General features: G+C 54.7%; 1 protein-coding gene across 5 annotated transcripts; it reads left to right on the top strand.

Annotated features, from left to right (window-relative positions):
• Positions 1–427: 427 nt before the first annotated feature.
• On the top strand, positions 428–6,960 carry LOC100281544 (putative phototropic-resoponsive NPH3 family protein). Of its 5 annotated transcripts, none has more exons than XM_008669709.4 (5): positions 428–819; positions 919–1,096; positions 4,045–4,114; positions 4,895–6,070; positions 6,184–6,957. In XM_008669709.4, exons 2-5 carry the CDS (start codon positions 1,035–1,037, stop codon positions 6,751–6,753), a joined length of 1,878 nt encoding a protein of 625 aa, XP_008667931.1. In that variant the 5' UTR covers positions 428–819; positions 919–1,034; the 3' UTR covers positions 6,754–6,957. The 5 variants fall into 5 exon arrangements, with proteins under 5 accessions (XP_008667931.1, XP_008667928.1, XP_020403300.1 ...); XM_008669706.4 differs by having other exon boundaries at positions 916–1,096; XM_020547711.2 differs by having other exon boundaries at positions 429–830.
• Positions 6,961–19,361: the final 12,401 nt, after the last annotated feature.

Below are 19,361 nucleotides of genomic sequence, written 5' to 3'. Positions count from 1 at the left end.
AATTTGTCAAGGGAAAACGGTAACTTTTGACAAGATCGAGAGGGAGATTTGCGAGAAGATTGCAGTTGTTTTGATACGTTAGCTAGGCCCCGCGAGGTGCAATGGCCTCCAGGAAATGCCTGAATGGTTAGCAATAATGCTGAGAACTTGGGAGAAACCTTCTAGAAGAGAGTCTACGTGAGGGGTTGCGAAGACGACGTCATTATTGCCTCGTCCTCAAATCTATTGAGGTGAAAAAGACATGGCTCTTGCTGCTGCCTAGCGCGGCGCACACGGAAACGGACGTGTGCTGCCTGTGTGAAGTGCGCGAAGGCCCTCCCTCACTCCCCACTGCAATGCACCCAACACGGATGGCACCACCCACCGCGCACCCTGAACTGAAATGCTCTCTATCTATTAATAAAGCTGGAGACAGTGCTAAAGGGGAAACTAATCAGACTGGCTAACCGTGGAGTAAGCACTGCGACTGCGAGACAGTCCCACGGCCATGTTCGTTGAAGCGAAGAAAGAGAGGCGCGCAGCGCAGCCATATAGCTAGGGAGGGCCGAAAAAGGCTACGCCACAGGCTCTTCTGGTCAGAGAGAGAGAGAGACCGTATTGACTGACATTGCAGCAAGCAACGAGAAGGGCGGCTTTGGCAGGCCGAGGAGGCCAGAGAAGAGCAGCAGCAGAGAGAGAGAGAGAGAGAGAGAGAGACGAGTTGGGTGCAGTGCAGAGACCAGGGCGGCTTTGGGTTCAATAATATCCCATCACTCACACGCCACGGCATCATTGGCCGCGCTCCCTCCTTCCTCCTCCTGCTCTGCTCGTCTCCTCCGAGTGAGTCCCAAGTGAGCGCGCCCCGCTCCGCTCTCCGTTAACTGCCGCGTTCATTCAGTCCCATTATATTCACCGACCGCCTCTTCGTTGGAGCAGCAGCAGCAGCACCACACCAGCGCGGAGCTGCAAAGCTCCTCACGGCTGCTTTCTCGTGGCGCGGTGCATGGGAGCGCGGCTCTGAGAGGAAAAGAAGAGGAGAAAGGCGCGCAGGGAGGATGAAGTTCATGAAGCTGGGCTCCAAGCCCGATGCTTTCCAGTCCGACGGCGCCGACGTCCGGTGAGCACACGCCTCACTTTCTCTTCTCCCTCAACCATCTCTCTCTCTCTCTCCTGCTCAGGCCCAGTGCGCAGTGCGGTGATCTTTGCTGCCTCACAGTCTGTCCTATGGCATCTACCCGACGCTGCTCCCTAGGATCGCCGCATCCTCTTGATCTTGTAAGAAAAAAAACCATGCGCTTTTCTTTGTCGGACGCTCGAGTCCGGCTGATTACCAACAGCCTGCTCGGCCTCGTCCCCGTGCGGCGGTCGAATGATGCAACAGTACCATTCACTCCATTAACTGTGGTGGTGGTGGTGGTGGTGGTGGTGGTGGTGGTGGTGGTGGTGGTGGTGAGGGCGCCAAAGACCTCTCTTTTATTTCCCATCTAATTTGGAGGGGTTTCCTTTAGCTAGAAGAACAACTCTGTTTTGTGAGACGATGATGGCGATTGGCGAAGGTGGCGGGTGCTAACATGGGGCCGGGGGCGGTTTCGAGACCTTCTTTCACCACCATGCATGTTCTTGTTTGGACTGTGGTTTCAGAATAACCAACTCTCTTGTCCTTTCCTGCCTCGTTCCTTGATTTCGACGTGACATTGTACTTGGATTCTTTTTGTTGTTGCGTATATAGGAGGCACACTTTTTTTCTGATTGCCGATACCACCAAATTCGTTGGTACTTGCCGTTTCCTCCAAAAAGTTTGACCTTTTCCATCTCAACCCGCCGCTTGAGGCCTTCAATGGACTGCAACAATGCTGTATTCATAGTTTCTTTTCCTACCTGTTCCCGGATGTTTTTTTCGGGTGGGGGTGGGGGGATTGGGGGTTGGGAGAGTATTCTCTGCATTCTACTTTCTCTATTTCGTTTTAGTTGTCGCTCGATAGTACAAAATTAAACTATCCAGCGATAACTAGGGAATATTTATCTGTTGCATGATGCTATTTTCTGAACTAGATACATGTAAAAAGAAATTAAAAAATTCCCCTATTTCTGGACTTTCACGCTGGCATTCCTTGTTTCTCTTGGGAATAGTTGTTTGTGTCCATCCCGTTGTCGTCATGCTACTCGCTAGCTGTTCGGCGATTTGTTTTACCGCGATGGGGCAATCCCCTGATTAAAAAACTACTCTCGTCGAGATGCGATTCATCATTGGGCCATAGAGCTCAAGCCTAGTTTATTTTCACCAATGCTCTTGTTTGTTTATAACAGGCTTCTTTCTTGGTATCCGTTACTTTGTGCTGTGCTTGCGTTTGAACCGGATTGTTCTGTTTCGCTTCCTGGCTAGAAAGTAGGAGCATGGCTTTGCTGTAGGCTTTTTTTTTCAATCTGAATTTGTACTTGCTTTATCTGCTAGCTGCAGGTCAGATCTGAGGGGTACAAGCACTATGCTTTTATTTACTCTTTACTCTTGCGTTATTATATGGTAGATACCACTACGTCTTGCTGTTTGATCTGGGCAACTTGGTAAAGGTAGCTGGGCTGGGGCTAGTTTATTGTTAGGGAAAGTAGAGAACGACGGTCATCTCACCGTCTCCCTAATCATTGATCAGCGTTCACTTTTCCTCACGTCAAAGAATCCACCTCAAGTTGCTTCGCCGCAGCTTACCTTTTGAAACAATCCAGTAGTATTTATGCACCACTGATGAGTGCAAAGTAGCAGTAATATATATAAGTGGCACTTTCGTGGTGGATATTGTGGTGATATGCTTTTGCCGCGGTTGGTTAACCGCACCAAGGAATTACAAAGATCTCTCAGTTTGGCCCATCCGGATTCTCCGTGGTGTTAAGCTCAAGCGAACATGAGAGGTTTTGGATCTTAGTGTCTAACCCATCGCGTGCGCGTAGAGATGGCAATGGGTAAAAACCCGCTGATTATTACTTGCCCAAACCCGTACCCGCGAAGAAAAAATACGCCCGCTAAAAAACCCAACCCATGACGGGTATAAAATTTTTCCCAAACTCATACCCATGCGGGTTTTGGGTACCCAACGGGTTTCCCATACCTACTAACATCAACATAAAAAATAATTCATCATGTAAATGACAATCAATACATTAATAAGCTAGCATAAAAGGAACAAGTTATAACTAATTTTAGCCTAAAATTTGTTACATGAACTTTATTTCAATTATAACATATTCAATTAATAATATTATGAGACATATTTATAAGGAATGTTGATTTTAAGGCGGGTTTAAAAAATCCATGGGTTTGCGAGTATGGGTAGTGGAAGAACAAACCCATACCCACGTACCCGTTGGGTTTTCATTTGAACCCATTAACAAACCCATGGGTAAAGAAATTGACCCAAACCCATACCCTAATAGAGCAAAAACCCACCGGGTTTCGGGTAGCGGGTACCCATTGCCATCTCTACGTGCGCGTGCTGTTTACCAACTCTAGTGACGGTGTGACACCTCCTTTCCTTTGGCTGCTTTTGTTAGTTGAACTGGAATAACTGGAAAGCAGCCTGTACAGTCAAGTGATTAACCGAACAGCTACGGCATGTTTGCCTCCATTATTGGCCGGTAGTGCTTCAGGTCTTTGACAGGACCTTTAGAGCCTAAGATAAGCTTTACGCATACATTGTTGTCAATATGCCTGATTACTGATGATGTATCAAAATGTATGCATTGGTCAGACATGCAAGTTGACTGTGGAGTCTTCAACCTCTGCTAACTCTTTGGTTCATAAAGTTCTGGCATCGATCTTAGGTTATGCACTTATGCATGATAATTTATGTCTATACTCAACTAGATGATAATGAATGTAGACACACATATATATAATACATGCATCAAGTATTGTACGAAACCACTAAAAAGCTAAAAACAAATTTTATTTTGAGACAGAGGAGTATCTATTTCTGGCTAAACTACTTATCTTTCCCTGACTATTATGAGAAATATATTTGTGTGTTATCCTGCAATATGCTTTTGCTTACAATTTGTTGCCGATGCATGCAGATATGTGGCCTCTGACCTTGCAACAGATGTTGTGGTGCATGTTCGTGAAGTAAAGTTTTACTTACACAAGGTTGGTGCGCAGCATTTTCTGCTATTGCACTGGTGTAGAACTGTATCTTTTTTTTAAAAAAAATAATGACAAAAGTTGTCTCTGTCAGAACTATTGCAAGATACATATTTGGTCAGAGCTATTGCAGGATACATATTTGGTCATTTCCTGAGGCCTTCTGGCCTAAATACAAATTTGAGGGGTTATGTGTCATACTCTCGTGATAGAATGTTCTCACATTTATGTTTCGCTCAAGATTGTTGTTGGGCTGTCTCTTTCCTTTATCTACCGGATACTACTTCAGATGTTCCTTTTTATTGACATTTCAGGGGGGAAAAACTGTGACAATAGTTCAGCTGAAAACTCAAACTGAAGAAATTTTTTGTTATTGTGTATGATCAGCCACAACAAAAGAGCTTCTAGCTGAGTTGGTTAGGTGATATGAGTAGCACTTTTTAGGTCCTGAGTTTAAATCCTAGTGAGAGCGAATTTTAGGTCACTTACCGATTTCCCTAGTTGTGTGTGAACTTACCTATGAGGGAAAGATCTGGCCTAGACCCTCCTCTTGCACTCTTGCACGGGGTTAGTTTTCGTGGAGACTGTCTTTTCCTGCTGGCCGAGTTTTATTAATAATCCAGCCACCAATTACTTGCTGCATGTTACCTGCAATCTGCATATATTTTATTTTGGATGCTTTTACTTTTGTGTTGGATTCCCATTACTCGTATACGTTACAATATACATTTATTACAGATGACTAAAGTTTGAAACATTTATGTTTGATTTGGTTGTCATATACAGTTTCCCCTCATTTCCAAGAGCAGCAGGCTTCAAAGGTTAGTTCTTAAGGCCACCGAGGAGACGACCGATGAGGTCCGCATAGATGACCTTCCAGGGGGAGCAAAATCGTTTGAAATATGTGCCAAGTTCTGCTACGGGATGGTGGTCACCCTCAGTCCACACAACGTTGTAGCAGCAAGATGCGCAGCGGAGTATCTTGAAATGACCGAGGAGATGGAGAAGGGGAATCTGATATTTAAAATCGAGGTCTTCATGAACTCTAGCATACTTCGCAGCTGGAAGGATTCTATCATCGTCCTCCAGAGAACGAAGGCCCTGTCGCCGTGGTCTGAGGAGCTGAAGGTTGTGGGCAGATGCATCGATGCCATCGCTTCCAAGACATCTGTGGATCCTGCCAATGTGACCTGGTCATACAGCCATAATAACAGCAAGAAGGGAGGAGCTTGTGCTGAAATAGTCGAGTCGGCAGGAAAACCATCGATAGCTCCCAAAGATTGGTGGGTTGAGGACTTGTGTGAATTGGATGTTGACCTGTATAGGAGAGTCATGGTTGCTATCAAATCCAAGGGGAGAATGTCACCTGAACTGATAGGAGAGGCACTTAAGGCATATGCGGTTAGATGGCTGCCAGACTCCTACGATGCACTGGTTGCCGAGGGTCACATGAGGAGGAACCAATGTCTGGTCGAGACACTAATATGGTTGTTGCCTTCTGATAAGAGCTCAGGCTGTTCTTGCAGGTTTCTCTTGAAACTGCTGAAGGTGGCTATACTAGTGGGAGGCGGGGAGCACGTGAAGGAAGAACTCATCAGAAGGATCAGCTTCCAGTTGCACAAAGCTACTGTGAAGGATCTCTTGCTACCTGCTACCTCGCCGCCTAATGATGGTACATATGATGTTCGGTTGGTGCATGATCTTGTGCAGAGATTTGTTGCGAGAACCGCGCTGTCTCATAATGGCGGTTTCATTGAGAAGTCTGATGAGAAGATGATCGAGCTCAACTTTGAGCAAGAATCAACCTTGGCGGTGGGAGAGCTTGTTGATGGCTACCTGTCTGAAGTAGCTTCAGATCAAGCCCCTTCACTGCCTATGTTTGTTGAACTAGCGACAGCCGTGCCCGAAGCGGCTAGGCCAGTTCATGACACCCTTTACTATGCAGTTGATGCATATCTCAAGGTATGTTCAAAGATAAAAAGGCAAACACTATGATGTTCAATGGTTGCTATTGTACGTTGCTTGATTGTTTATACTTATGAATGATAAGATTTGTTATTTCTAATTCTAATCAGCAACACCCGGACATAAATAAATCCGAGAAGAAGAAGATCTGCAGTCTGGTGGATGTGAAGAAGCTCAGCACGGACGCGTCCATGCACGCCACGCAAAACGACCGCCTGCCTCTCCGGTTGGTGGTTCAGGTCCTCTTCTTCCAGCAGCTGAGGGCCGGCTCGGGCAAAGAACTCGCCCTGGTTGACAACGGAGAACACGCTTGCACACGGCCTACGCAGGATCAGTGCGAACCCTGCGAAAGGCGGATACCGAAGCATCCAGAGTCACTAGATAAGCAGGTGACGAGCCTGAGCGCGAGGGAGAGCCGCCAGCACCACCGGACCAGCGACAGCGAGCACAGGGGCGGCGGCAGGAACAGCTTCAAAGACCAGCTCGGGGGCCTCCTGCCGCAGTCGCGGTCCAGGAGGATCTTCGACAAGCTGTGGAGCAGCAAGGGGCAAGGCGAGCATGGCGGCAAAGGCTCGGAGACGTCTGGCAGCTCCCAGAGCCCACCGTTGTCAGCAAAGCCTGCAGAAGTGAAGCCCTCCCCTCTTCCCGCTGTTAGGAACAGGAGGTACTCTGTTTCATAGTTTTTTTTGGCTCTCCTAGTTTAGAGCTCTGGGTTAGGTTGCTGTACAGAAGGAAGCTAATCACTGCTGCCCATCCTTTTTGTAAGCAGATCAACCTGCTGTTCTCAATGTGATCATCCATGCTGTAGCTTTTACTCTAGTGTAATTCCAACTGGGAGCAGAGATTCGCCAGGGCCTGCGTTCTTGAAAATGTTATTTTTTGAAGTGAAGTTGTTTTTGTGGCAAAGATAAAAGAAATAACATGGTCAACACGCTCCTTAAAAAATCTGCATGGTACCTTTTGCTGCACGGGAGGAATACCCGCTGCCATGGCACGCCGTGCACGACACAATTATGTATACTATATTTAAAGCACAAATATTTCAAATTAATCCGTTGTATGGCTATAGATGGCCAAACGGCAGTCTGACATGGGCCAGACGCCCGCGGGCCACAACTCTGGCTGCACACCTATAGATGACCAAACGGTGGCCCGACACGGGCCACAACTCTGGCCTAGTGCCGGACCAGCCCGTTAGCCCGTTGGCCCATTTGATTAAATCAGCGTAAAATATTAAAAAATAGTGCAGGAAGTAAGGTTCAAACCCATGCCTTGATGGAATAAAGACAGAAGACACTAGGTGAAGCTGTCTAACCAGTAAAACATTATGCTCAGATATTTTTAATATTGAATATAAATTATAAATATGTATATACTTTTTTTAAAATAAAAAAATCGTGTCGGGCTAGGCCAGCACTACGGGCCGAGGCTACAGCCCAAGCACGACACGACGTTCTTGGCTCTTGCAAGCATTAGATCGTTTCTGAGACCACATTAGCGCAATGGACTCCATAGTATTTAAGGTTGCTGAATTGGATGAAGCAACAATGATTTATCACACTAACAGCAAAATGAAAGGTTATTTATTGGTTTTAAACGTTAGTAATTGCTATGAAGTAGCTGTCGGGACCGTAATTAGGGGTACCCCCAATGCTCCTTAATCTGGCCGGAAAACATCTTCAGAACAAACCATAAACGATCGATAAAGCGCAGGCCTCGTCTACCAGGGGACGCGAGCCCAGCCTCGGGCAAGGACAGTAGTCCCGGACAGATTCACGCCTCGCCCGAGGGTCCCCTCAGTCAGCAGACGCACCCTCGGCTCACCCGAAGCCCAGCTCGGACAGACTTTGTCGTGCAGCGACCTCGGCCGGATCGCCCTGCCAACCGACCGTATCGCATGCGCATTTAATGCGGGGATCGCCTGACACCTTATCCTGACACGCGTGCCTCAGTCGGCAAGGTCGAAGATCGCAGTCACTTCGCCCCTTTACTGACCATTTTGACAGGAAAACATCACTGTTCGCCCCGCTCCGGCTACTGTGCCAACCACCAGGGTAAAACTGAGTCACGATCTCGCACGAGTTCGGCCTCGGGCGCAACAGGGAGCTCCGCCTCGCCCGACCTCAGGCCTCGGCCTCAGCCTCGGCCTCGGGAGAAGGTCTCCGCCTCGCCCGACCTCAGGCCTCGGCCTTAGCCCCGGCCTCGGGAGAAGGTCTCCGCCTCGCCCGACCCCAGGCCTCGGCCTCCGCCTCAGCCTCGGCCTCGGGAGGAGTCACATCCTCGCCCAACCTCGGCCTCAGGAGAAGACTCCGCCTCGCCCGACCTCAGCCTCGGACCAACTACGCTACAGGGGATGCATCATTACCCTACTCCTAGCTAGCTGCCTCAGGCTATGAAGGAACAAGACCGGTGTCCCATCTAAGGTTACTCCGGCAACAGGTAATGATGGTTCCCCGCGTGCACCCATGACGTCAGTTGCTCTCAAACCCCCTACGGAAGCAAGCAAACGTCAGCAGGATCCATGCCGCACCGCCAGCTATGCTTCTACAGGGCTCAAGGCGCTTCTCCGCCAGCCACGTTAGCACATAGCTACACCCCATTGTACAGCTGGGCATCTCCTTGTATCTATAAAAAGGGGATGTCCATGGCCTTCCTAAGGCACGTTCACGGGGACAACGGGCACGCAACGACGGGAAAAAGGCACAGACGGATGGGCACGACGGAGACGAGCGGAGGCAGGCAGAGTAAGAGAGACATGGTGGAGGCCAGCTCAGGCACCTCACCTCAGGGCCGAACTCTCTCCCCCTCTCTCTCTCTCGCTCTCTCGTGACGCTTGTAACCCCTACTACGAGCACCCCGGTGCAAGATAATTGTCGGGTACCGTAATTAGGGGTACCCCCAACACTCCTAAACACGGCTGGTAACCACCCTCAGCACAAACCGCAAAGACTGATGGGCGCGGTTCAGGTCAATGCCTCGTCTACCAAGGGACGCAATCTCGCCTCGCCCGAGCCCGGCCTCGGGCGGGAACAGTAGTCCCGGACGAATTCACGCCTCGCCCGAGGGCCTCCTCAGACGGTGGGCGCACCCTCGACTCGCCCGAAGCCCAGCTCGGGCAGGCTTTGTTGTGAAGCAACCTTGGCCAAATCGCCTCACCAATCGATCGTATCGCATGCACATTTAATACGGGGATCGCCTGACACCTTATCCTGACACGCGTGTCTCAGTCGGCAAGGTCGAAGTGATCGTAGTCACTTCGCCCTTTCACTGATCGACCTGACAGGAAAACAACGTCGCTTGCCCCGCTCCGACTGCTGTGCCACCCACCGGGGTAAGACTGACAACAGCCGAGTTCAACCTCGGGCGCAACAGGAAGCTCCGCCTCGCCCGACCTTAGGACTCGGCCTCGGGAGGAGGTCTCCGCCTCGCCCGACCCCAGGGCTCGGCCTCAGCCTCGGCCTTGGGAGGAATCGCGTCCTCGCCCGACCCCGACCTCGGCCTCAGGAGAAGTCTCCGCCTCGCCCGACCTTGGGCTCGGACCGTCCGCGCCACGGGGGATACATCATTACCCTACCCCTAGCTAGCTCAGGCTACGAGGGAACAAGACCGGCGTCCCATCTGGCTCGCCCCGGTAACAGGTAATGATGATTCCCCGCGTGCGTCCATGACGTTGGTGGTTCTCAGCCCCCTACAGAAGCAAGGAGACGTCTGCAGGATCCCAGCAGCATTGACAGCTGTGCTTCTACAGGGCTCAAGCACTTCTCCGATGGCCACGTTATCGCGTACACAGGGCTCAAGCACTTCTCCGACAGCCACGTTGGCATGTACACAGGGCTCAGGCACTCCTCTGCCAGACATGTTAGCGCAAAGCTACACCCCCATTGTACATCTGGACTCTCTCCTTGCATCTATAAAAGGGAGGTCCAGGGCCTTCCTGTGGGGTGGGGGTCGCGCGGGGGAACGAGCTAACGAATATGCTCTCTCTCTCTCGCAACACTTGTAACCCCTACTACGAGCACACCCCTGGTGCGAGATAATACAAGCCGCGTTTCCCCTTGTGTTTCATCTTGCGCCAACCCATCTGGGAGGGGCACGCAGCGACAAATTTACTGGTCGGTCCAGGGACCCCCCAGGTCCAAAACGCCGACATTTGGCGCGCCAGGTAGGGGCCTGCTGCGTGTTAACAAACACCTTCCCGTTGAGTTCCAGATGGGTAGTCTTCAGCAACCTCTTCAGCCCGGGACGGTGCTCCGCTTCGAGAGTCTCGAGTTCATGCCCCTCGACGGCAGCTACGACATGGTACTCCTCCCCCCGCAGCGCGACAGCAACAACGACGGTCGTCAGCTTGCCCGGCGGTGGCAAACTCGACGACGTCTTCCCCCCGTGGCGGAAGAGCAGCATCCGGGTTTGTCTCGCCACCCTCCTCGCCGCAGGAGGAGGAGACGGGGCAACCGTGGCCAAGCAGGAAGCGGCACCTCGTCGGTTGTCGGTCCGGAGCGAGTCAACGATGCCGGCACCCCAACGTGGGACATGTCGGGTGTTGTCCTCGCACCTGAGACAACAACGGATGTCGTTTTCCCGCGACATGCTAACCCCAAGCGGACTGATGACGCCAACACTCTCGCGAAGGACTTGCTGGGCATTAGCCTCGTACCTGAGATGATGGTGCAATCCGCCCCCGACGCGACTTCACCACCGTCCATCGATCAAGAGGTACCGTCCGTTTTCCACCCTGTGCCTTTTAGATTCAGCTTCGATCCACCAAGCGACCCCGCTTCGGTGACCGCTTTCATAAAGGCATACCCTAACCTTCCAGGGTACCATATGTGGTCATTTTGGGACCGACTGACGGCCGTCTCAACCTACAGGCCCCCGGGTTCCGAGGAAGAGGACGGTCCCGACTCCGGTTGGGATTTCTCCAGGCTCCATGATCCCAGTGCCATGCGAGACTTCATGACCGCATGTGATTAGTGCCTCTCCGATTGCTCTGATGATGGCCACAGCCTTGACGACGAAGGTTGTGGCCCAAGTCGCGAATGTTTCCACGTCGATCTGGGGGGTCGCGATGAAGGCAACCACCTCGGTATGCCGGAGGATGACGATCCCCCTGGGCCTGCTTCTTGCGTTGACATCCTGCGGGAGCTAGCTGTGGCCCCAGTCCCTGCGGGGTGTCAGGACACACAGCTCGAGAAAATCCGTGAGATGCAGGCCAATCTCGACGAGGAAGCAGGGCAACTTGTGTAGCTCCGGCAAAACATCGAGCAGGAGTGGGCAGGCCGAGCACTCGCCGGAGAAGCGCGTCATCAGGCCCGGGATGTCCAACGCCGTATCGTTGACGATGCCAGGGCAAGGCTGCCCCCGGCCTCTAGCGGGTTCAGCCAGAATCTGGCTGCAGCGGCAATACTACTCTGTGCAATGCCGGAGCCATCCACCACCGAGGGTGGCGTATCCAGGGAGAACTCAAGAATCTCCTGGAGGATGACACGGTCCAACAGGCCGAAAGCTCTGCCTCCCAAAGGCAAGGGTGCCCCCCGGAGCATCGCGCAACGACTTCCCGACTCATGCGAGAGGCCTCGGTCCACACCGGGCGCACACGGGACGTGACGCCTGCAGCCCCGGATCGCCTCGGCAATGAGCACCACCGCCACGACCGTCGAGCCCGCCTCGATGAGAAGGTGCACCGAGGCTACCACCCCAGGCGTGGAGGACGCTACGACAGTGAGGAGGATCGGAGCCCCTCGCCCGAATCGCCAGGGCCAAGGGTCTTCAGCCGGGCCATACGACGGGCGCCGTTCCCGACCCGGTTCCGGGCCCCGACTACCATCATCAAGTACTCGGGGGAAACAAGGCTGGAGTTGTGGCTTGTGGACTACCGGCTGGCATGCCAGCTGGGAGGAACGGACGACGACAACCTCATCATTCGCAACCTCCCCCTGTTCCTCTCCGATGCCGCCCGGGCCTGGCTGGAGCATCTGCCTCCTGCGTAGATCTCCAACTGGGACGACCTGGTCAGGTCCTTCGCTGGAAACTTCCAGGGCACGTACGTGCGCCCTGGGAACTCATGGGATCTCCGAAGCTGCCGCCAGCAGCCGGGGGAATCCCTGCGAGAGTACATCCGACCGTTTTCAAACCAGCGCACCGAGCTGCCCAACATCACCGACTCGGATGTCATCGGGGCGTTCCTCGCCGGCACCACTTGCCGCGACCTGGTGAGCAAACTGGAGCGCAAGACTCCCACCAAGGCGAGCAAATTGATGGACATCGCCACCAAGTTCGCCTCTGGTCAGGAGGCGGTCGAAGCCATCTTCCGGAAGGACAAGCAGCCTCAGGGACAGCAGCAGGAAGACACCCCCGAGGCATCCGCCCAGCGTGGCACGAAGAAGAAGGCCAAGAAGAAGTCGCAAGTGAAGCGCGACGCCGCTGATGCAGATCTTGTCGCTGCTGCCGAGCACAGGAACCCTCGGAAGCCTCCCGAGGGGGCCAACCTGTTCGACAAGATGCTCAAGGAGTCGTGCCCCTATCACCAGGGTCCCGTCAAGCACACCCTTGAGGAATGCGTCATGCTTCGGCGCTACTTCCATAAAGCCGGGTCCCCGGCGGAAGATGGCAAAGGCCAAGACAACGATAAGAAGGAGGGCGACAAGGCAGAGGAGTTTCCCGAGGTCCACGGCTGCTTCATAATCTACGGCGGGCAAGTGGCGAATGCCTCGGCTCGGCACCGCAAGCAGGAGCACCGGGAGGTATGCTCGGTAAAGGTGGCGGCGCCAGTCTACCTAGACTGGTCCGACAAGCCCATCACCTTCGACCAAGGCGACCACCCCGACTGCGTGCCGAGCCCAGGAAGGTACCCGCTCGTTGTCGACCCCATCATCGGCAACGCCAGGCTCACCAAGGTCCTCATGGACGGAGGCAGGAGCCTCAACATCATCTACGCCGAGACCCTCGGGCTCTTGGGGATCGATCTGTCCACGATCCGGGCCGGTGCGGCGCCCTTTCACGGGATCATCCCCGGGAAGCGCGTCCTGCCCCTTGGACAACTCGATCTACCCGTCTGCTTCGAAACTCCCTCCAACTTCCGAAAGGAAACCCTCACGTTCGAGGTGGTCGGGTTCCGAGGAACCTACCACGCGGTACTGGGGAGACCGTGCTATGCCAAGTTCATGGCCGTCCCCAACTACACGTACCTCAAGCTCAAGATGCCAGGCCCCAACGGGGTCATCACCGTCGGATCCACGTACCACCACGCGTACGAATGCAACGTGGAATGCGTGGAGTACGCTGAGGCCCTCGCCGAGTCCGAGGCCCTCATCGCCGACCTAGAGTGCCTCTCCAAGGAGGTGCCTCATGCGAAGCGCCACACCGGCAACTTCGAACCGGCTGAGGAGGTTAAGTCCGTCCCTCTCGACCCCAGCAACGACGCCGACAAGAAGGTCCAGATTGGCTCCGAGCTCGACCCCAAACAGGAAGCAGTGCTCGTCGACTTACTCCGCGCAAATGCCGAAATTTTTGCGTGGAGTCCCTCGGACATGCCGGGCATACCGAGGGATGTCGCCAAGCACTCGCTGGATATCCGAGCTGGAGCCCGATCCGTGAAGCAGCACCTGTGTCGCTTTGACGAAGAGAAGCGCAGGGCCATAGGCGAGGTGGTCCACAAGCTGATGGCTGCAGGGTTCATCAAAGAGGTATTCCATCCCGATTGGTTAGCTAACCCTGTGCTTGTGAAAAAGAAAGGTGGGAAATGGAGGATGTGCGTCGACTACACCGGGTTGAATAAAGCATGTCCGAAGGTTCCCTATCCTCTGCCTCGCATCGATCAAATTGTGGACTCCACTGCTGGGTGCGAAACCCTATCATTCCTCGACGCCTATTCAGGTTATCACCAAATCAAGATGAAAGAGTCCGACCAGCTCGCGACTTTTTTCATCACACCTTTTGGCATGTATTGTTATATTACTATGCCATTTGGCTTGAGGAATGCAGGTGCGACATACTAAAGGTGCATGAACCACGTGTTCGGAGAGCACATCGGCCGAATGGTCGAGGCTTACGTCGATGACATTGTTGTCAAGACAAGGAAAGCCTCTGACCTCCTCTCTGACCTTGAGATGACATTCAAGTGTCTGAGAGCGAAAGGCGTGAAACTCAATCCCGAGAAGTGTGTCTTCGGAGTCCCTCGAGGCATGCTCCTGGGGTTCATCGTCTCCGAGCGTGGCATCGAGGCCAACCCGGAGAAAATCGCGGCCATCACCAACATGGGACCAATCAAAGATTTGAAAGGAGTACAAAGGGTCATGGGATGCCTTGCAGCTCTGAGCCGCTTCATCTCGCGCCTCGGCGAGAGAGGATTGCCCTTGTACCTCCTCTTAAGGAAGGCCGAGCGCTTCACTTGGACCCCCGAGGCCGAGGAAGCCCTCGGAAACTTAAAGGCACTCCTCACCAACGCGCCCATCTTGGTGCCCCCCACTGCGGGAGAAGCCCTCTTGATCTACGTAGCCGCAACCACTCAGGTGGTCAGCGCCGCGATCGTAGTCGAGAGACGAGAAGAAGGGCATGCACTGCTCGTTCAGAGACCGGTCTACATCATCAGTGAGGTATTATCCGAGACCAAGATCCGCTACCCACAAATTCAGAAGCTACTGTACGCGATAATTCTGACGCAGCGAAAGTTGCGACACTACTTCGATTCTCATCCGGTGACTGTGGTGTCATCCTTCCCCTTGGGGGAGATCATCCAGTGCCAAGAGGCCTCGGGTAGGATAGCAAAGTGGGAAGTGGAGCTCATGGGCGAAACACTCTCATTCGTCCCTCGGAAGGCCATAAAATCCCAAGTCTTGGCGGATATCCTGGCGGAATGGGTCGACACCCAATTGCTGACAACTCCAATCCAGCCCGAACTTTGGACCATGTACTTCGATGGGTCGCTGATGAAAATAGGAGCAGGTGCTAGCCTGCTCTTCATCTCACCCCTCGGGAAACATCTCCGCTACGTGCTGCGCCTCCATTTTCCGGCGTCAAACAACGTGGCCGAGTACGAGGCTCTGGTTAATGGGTTGCGCATCGCCATCAAGCTAGGGGTTCGGCGCCTCGACGCTCGTGGCGATTCGCAGCTTGTCATTGACCAAGTCATGAAGAACTCCCACTGCCGCGACCAGAAGATGGAGGCCTACTGCGACGAAGTTCGGCGCCGGGAAGACAAGTTCTACGGGCTGGAACTCAACCATATCGCTCGACGGTACAACGAGACTGCGGATGAGCTGGCTAAAATAGCCTCGGGACGGACAACGGTTCCCCCGGACGTCTTCTCCAGAGACATACATCAACCCTCCGTCAAGATCGACGACATGCCCGAGCCCGAGGAGGCCTCGACGCAGCCCGAGGTATCTCGGCCGCCGAGGGTGAGGCCCTGCGCGTCGAGGGAGAGCGGAATAGGGTCACGCAAAACCCGAACTGGCAGGCCCTGTACCTGGAATATCTCCTCCAAGGAGAGCTACCCCTCGACAAGGCCGAAGCTCGGCGACTGGCGCGGCGCGCCAAGTCGTTCGTCTTACTGGGTGACGAAAAGGAGCTCTACCATCGCAGCCCCTCAGGCATTCTCCAACGATGCATATCCGTCGCCGAAGGACAGGAGCTGTTGCAAGAAATACACTCGGGGGCTTGCGGTCACCATGCAGCACCTCAAGCCCTCGTGGGGAACGCCTTCCGACAAGGCTTCTACTGGCCGACCGCGGTGGCCGACGCCACTAGGATTGTACGCTCCTGCCAAGGGTGTCAATTCTACGCAAGACAGACGCACCTGCCCACTCAGGCCCTGCAGACAATACCCATCGCCTGTCCGTTTGTCGTGTGGGGTTTGGACCTCGTCGGTCCCTTGCAGAAGGCACCCGGGGGCTTCTCACACATGCTGGTCGCCATCGACAAATTCTCCAAGTGGATCGAGGTCCGACCCCTAACCAGCATCAGGTCTGAGCAGGCGGTGGCGTTCTTCACAAACATCATCCACCGCTTTGGGGCCCCAAACTCCATCATCACCGACAATGGCATGCAGTTCACTGGGAGGAAGTTCCTGGACTTCTGCGAGGACCACCACATCCGTGTGAACTAGGCCGCCGTAGCTCACCCCATGACGAATGGGCAGGTGGAGTGTGCCAACGGTATGATTTTGCAGGGACTTAAACCGAGGATCTACAACGACCTCAACAAGTTTGGCAAGCGATGGATGAAAGAGCTACCCTCGGTGGTCTGGAGTCTGAGGACGATGCCAAGCCGAGCCACATGTTTCTCGCCGTTCTTTCTAGTCTATGGGGCTGAGGCCATCCTACCCACGGACTTAGAATACGGTTCCCCGAGGACAAAGGCGTATGACGACCGAAGCAACTAGACCAACCGAGAGGATTCACTGGACCAGCTCGAAGAGGCTCGGGACATGGCCTTACTACACTCGGCGCGGTATCAGCAGTTTTTGCGACGCTACCACGCCTGAATGGTTCGGTCCCGAGGCTTCCAGGTGGGAGACTTGGTACTTCGGCTGCGGCAAGACACCCGAGGGCGCCATAAGCTTACTCCTCCCTGGGAAGGGCCGTTCATCATCGCCAAGATTTTGAAGTCCGGGACATACAAGCTCGCCAACGATCAAGGCGAGGTCTACAACAACGCTTGGAACATCCAACAGCTACGTCGCTTCTACCCTTAAATTGTTTTCAAGTCGTTCATGTACCTCGTTTTCTCTACGTACACAAATAAAGTCTAACCATCATGGAAGGGTCAGCCTTGCCTTAGCAAAGCCCGACCCTCCCTCAGGGGCTAGAAGGGGGGAACCCCCTCTGCGTCAAAATTTTTCTCGGAAAAGCTTTCTACCAAAGGAAAAGTTTTCTACCAAAACAACTTTCGTGCTTTCCGACTATATCGATAACGGAATCCTGCAAACAAGTGAGAGTGCACGTAAGCGGCAAGCTCGACCGAGCCGAGGGACTCCTACGCCTCCGGGATACAGATACCTCACTCGTCACCTTCCGCGAAAAGTAACTCTCGCTCAGATAAGCGATTCTGTTACCGACGAACAAGTCCGGATACTCGAAACGGGAGGAAAAGAAACGCATCTTTATAACACGACAATAAGATGTTTAGGCCTCAGCGGCCGCGAAAAACATACGCATACTCCAAGCAAACTGTTCTGGCAGGGCCACCCTCGGCGTCGTCTCCACCCTCGGCAAGGTCTGGCCCGGCCCCAGACGGCGACGCGAGCGGAAGGATCTCCACCTCAAAGGAGGATGCCAACACCGCGCTTGGGCCTGCCACGGCCGCATCAAGCCTCCGTACTTCGGCTAAGGCAGCCTCATCTTCGTCGGGTAGGCAGTACCCCTCGCTGACCCGCTCTAGATCCACGTCATAGTGGGAAGCGAGCACGGCGAAGGCCCGCCTAACGCCGTGGTGCAGCGCCCCGCGGAGTCTGCTGCGCACATGGCCGCCCAAGGCCCGCTAGTGACTCTGGGGGAGCTACCCGAGGGGACGTCCTCGAGATCAAAGGCCCGGCAAAAGTCCGAGATGGCCTCGGACATAGCCACGCGGTCGGCCTCCTTCTGCTCGGCCGCCTGGGCAAGTGCCTTGACGGACTCGTTAAGAGCCGTCTCAAACTCTGCAGAAAGCCGAACAAAATTCTTCAGACACGAGTTGAAGAATGAAGATGAATCGAAGTTACAAAGCGGTCGAAACGTACCTTCGGCCCGGGCACGCTGCTGCGAAGCCACAGCTTGGGCGGACTGGGTAGATCCGACGGTCGTGGCCAGGTCCTTCGTAAGGGTCCCGGCCCGAGCAGACGCCTCGGCTAGCCGCTCCATAGCCTCAGCCAGCTGACCCCTAAGGGCCTCAGCCTGGCCCACGGCCTCAGCAGCTTGGCTCCGAGATTGGTCCCGCTCCCCGATGACCTGGCCAAGCTCCAGCTGCCGCTGCTGCAGCTCCGTCCGTGCCGACGTCGCCTCAACCCACGCCGCCGCTGCCTCCGACTTCAGCTCATCACGGAGCAGCCGAAGGTCCGCCACCTGGGTGCTCCATTGGGCGAGGCGTTCATTAGCCTCGGCAAGCGCGGCCTTCTGGGACCGCAGCGAACCCCAGACGCCGCTCTCACGGCGGATGAACAGCGACTTGGCGGTGCTCATATCCGCGAGTTCCTGAAGAAGGAAAGCAGGGTATTACAAATAATGCCCTGGTCATGCAAGGTGTACGCCCACATCCTTACTTGGAAGACCCTGGGAACGTCCCTGGAAAGGACCTCCATGGTTGACCGAAGCGACCTCATCGCCGCCTCGGCATACTCACGGAGCTCATTCCGAGACTGCTCCTCCCACTCATCGTTGAGGAAAAGGAGGAGCTCCGAGGCGCCGCGGCTCCAGAACCGGAGCGGCTGCCCGCGCCACTCATTGGGGTTGCGCTGCGCGGGGACAAGGCCGCTGCTCCCCAAGACAGGCCGCGGTTCTGCGAGCTCCTCCGCTGAGGCATCGGGTCCCCTTGCAGTCGACGCGTCGAACGCCATCGCCGTCGACATACTGGGCCTCCCCTCAGCTAAGGTGGTGGGCCCCCGATCACCAACCTCGGCGACGACGGTCGCGCTCTCCTCGTGGCCAAGAATGGGGAGGTCGGGGACGACCACGAGCGGTGGCACCTCAACCATCCTGACGTCGGAAGCGACGGACGGCTCCGCGGGCGAATCAGCGATGGCCCCAGCAGGAGCCGACACCGATGCCAGCAACAGGTCAGGCGGGCTTGGGGCCACAGCCGCGTCAACGGTCTCCTCCGGCATGATGGCCACCCCGACAGAGGGGTCGGCCTGGGGGACTTGCCCCATGGCAACTCGTGCCACCTGGGCTCCCCGCTCGAGGGCGCTTTGTGCAGAGGCCAGCCAACCAGCATGGTGCGCCGCGGCACCGGCTGCAGAGGCCAGCCCCATCTTAAGGGCCTTCCTAGGGGCCAGACCAGTCGAGCCCTTCCTCCGCTTGCTGAAAGAAAGAGAGAAGACAAGATCAAGACACACGGAGAAAAAAACCAAAGCAAAGGTATCCTCGGATACTTACCCGCTCCGGACCAGGGCCAATCATGCCTGCGGGGAGGCCCCTCGGGCCTTGGCCCTCACAGGCGCTACCGAGGGTAGCCCCGCTGCCGACTTTGGCGCCGCCTCCACATCGCGCGCCTGAGGCACCGAAGGGGCGGCTCACCCATGCGTCGTCACGACGGCCGGAGGACCAACTTCCTGTGCAGCCGGCACGGGCGCCTTCTCTTGGGGGACAGGTGGATTGGC

This window comes from Zea mays, chromosome 2, assembly GCF_902167145.1.
Source record: "Zea mays cultivar B73 chromosome 2, Zm-B73-REFERENCE-NAM-5.0, whole genome shotgun sequence".
NCBI classification, from domain to species: Eukaryota; Viridiplantae; Streptophyta; class Magnoliopsida; order Poales; family Poaceae; genus Zea; species Zea mays.
This window is presented reverse-complemented; position numbering and strand designations above follow the sequence as displayed.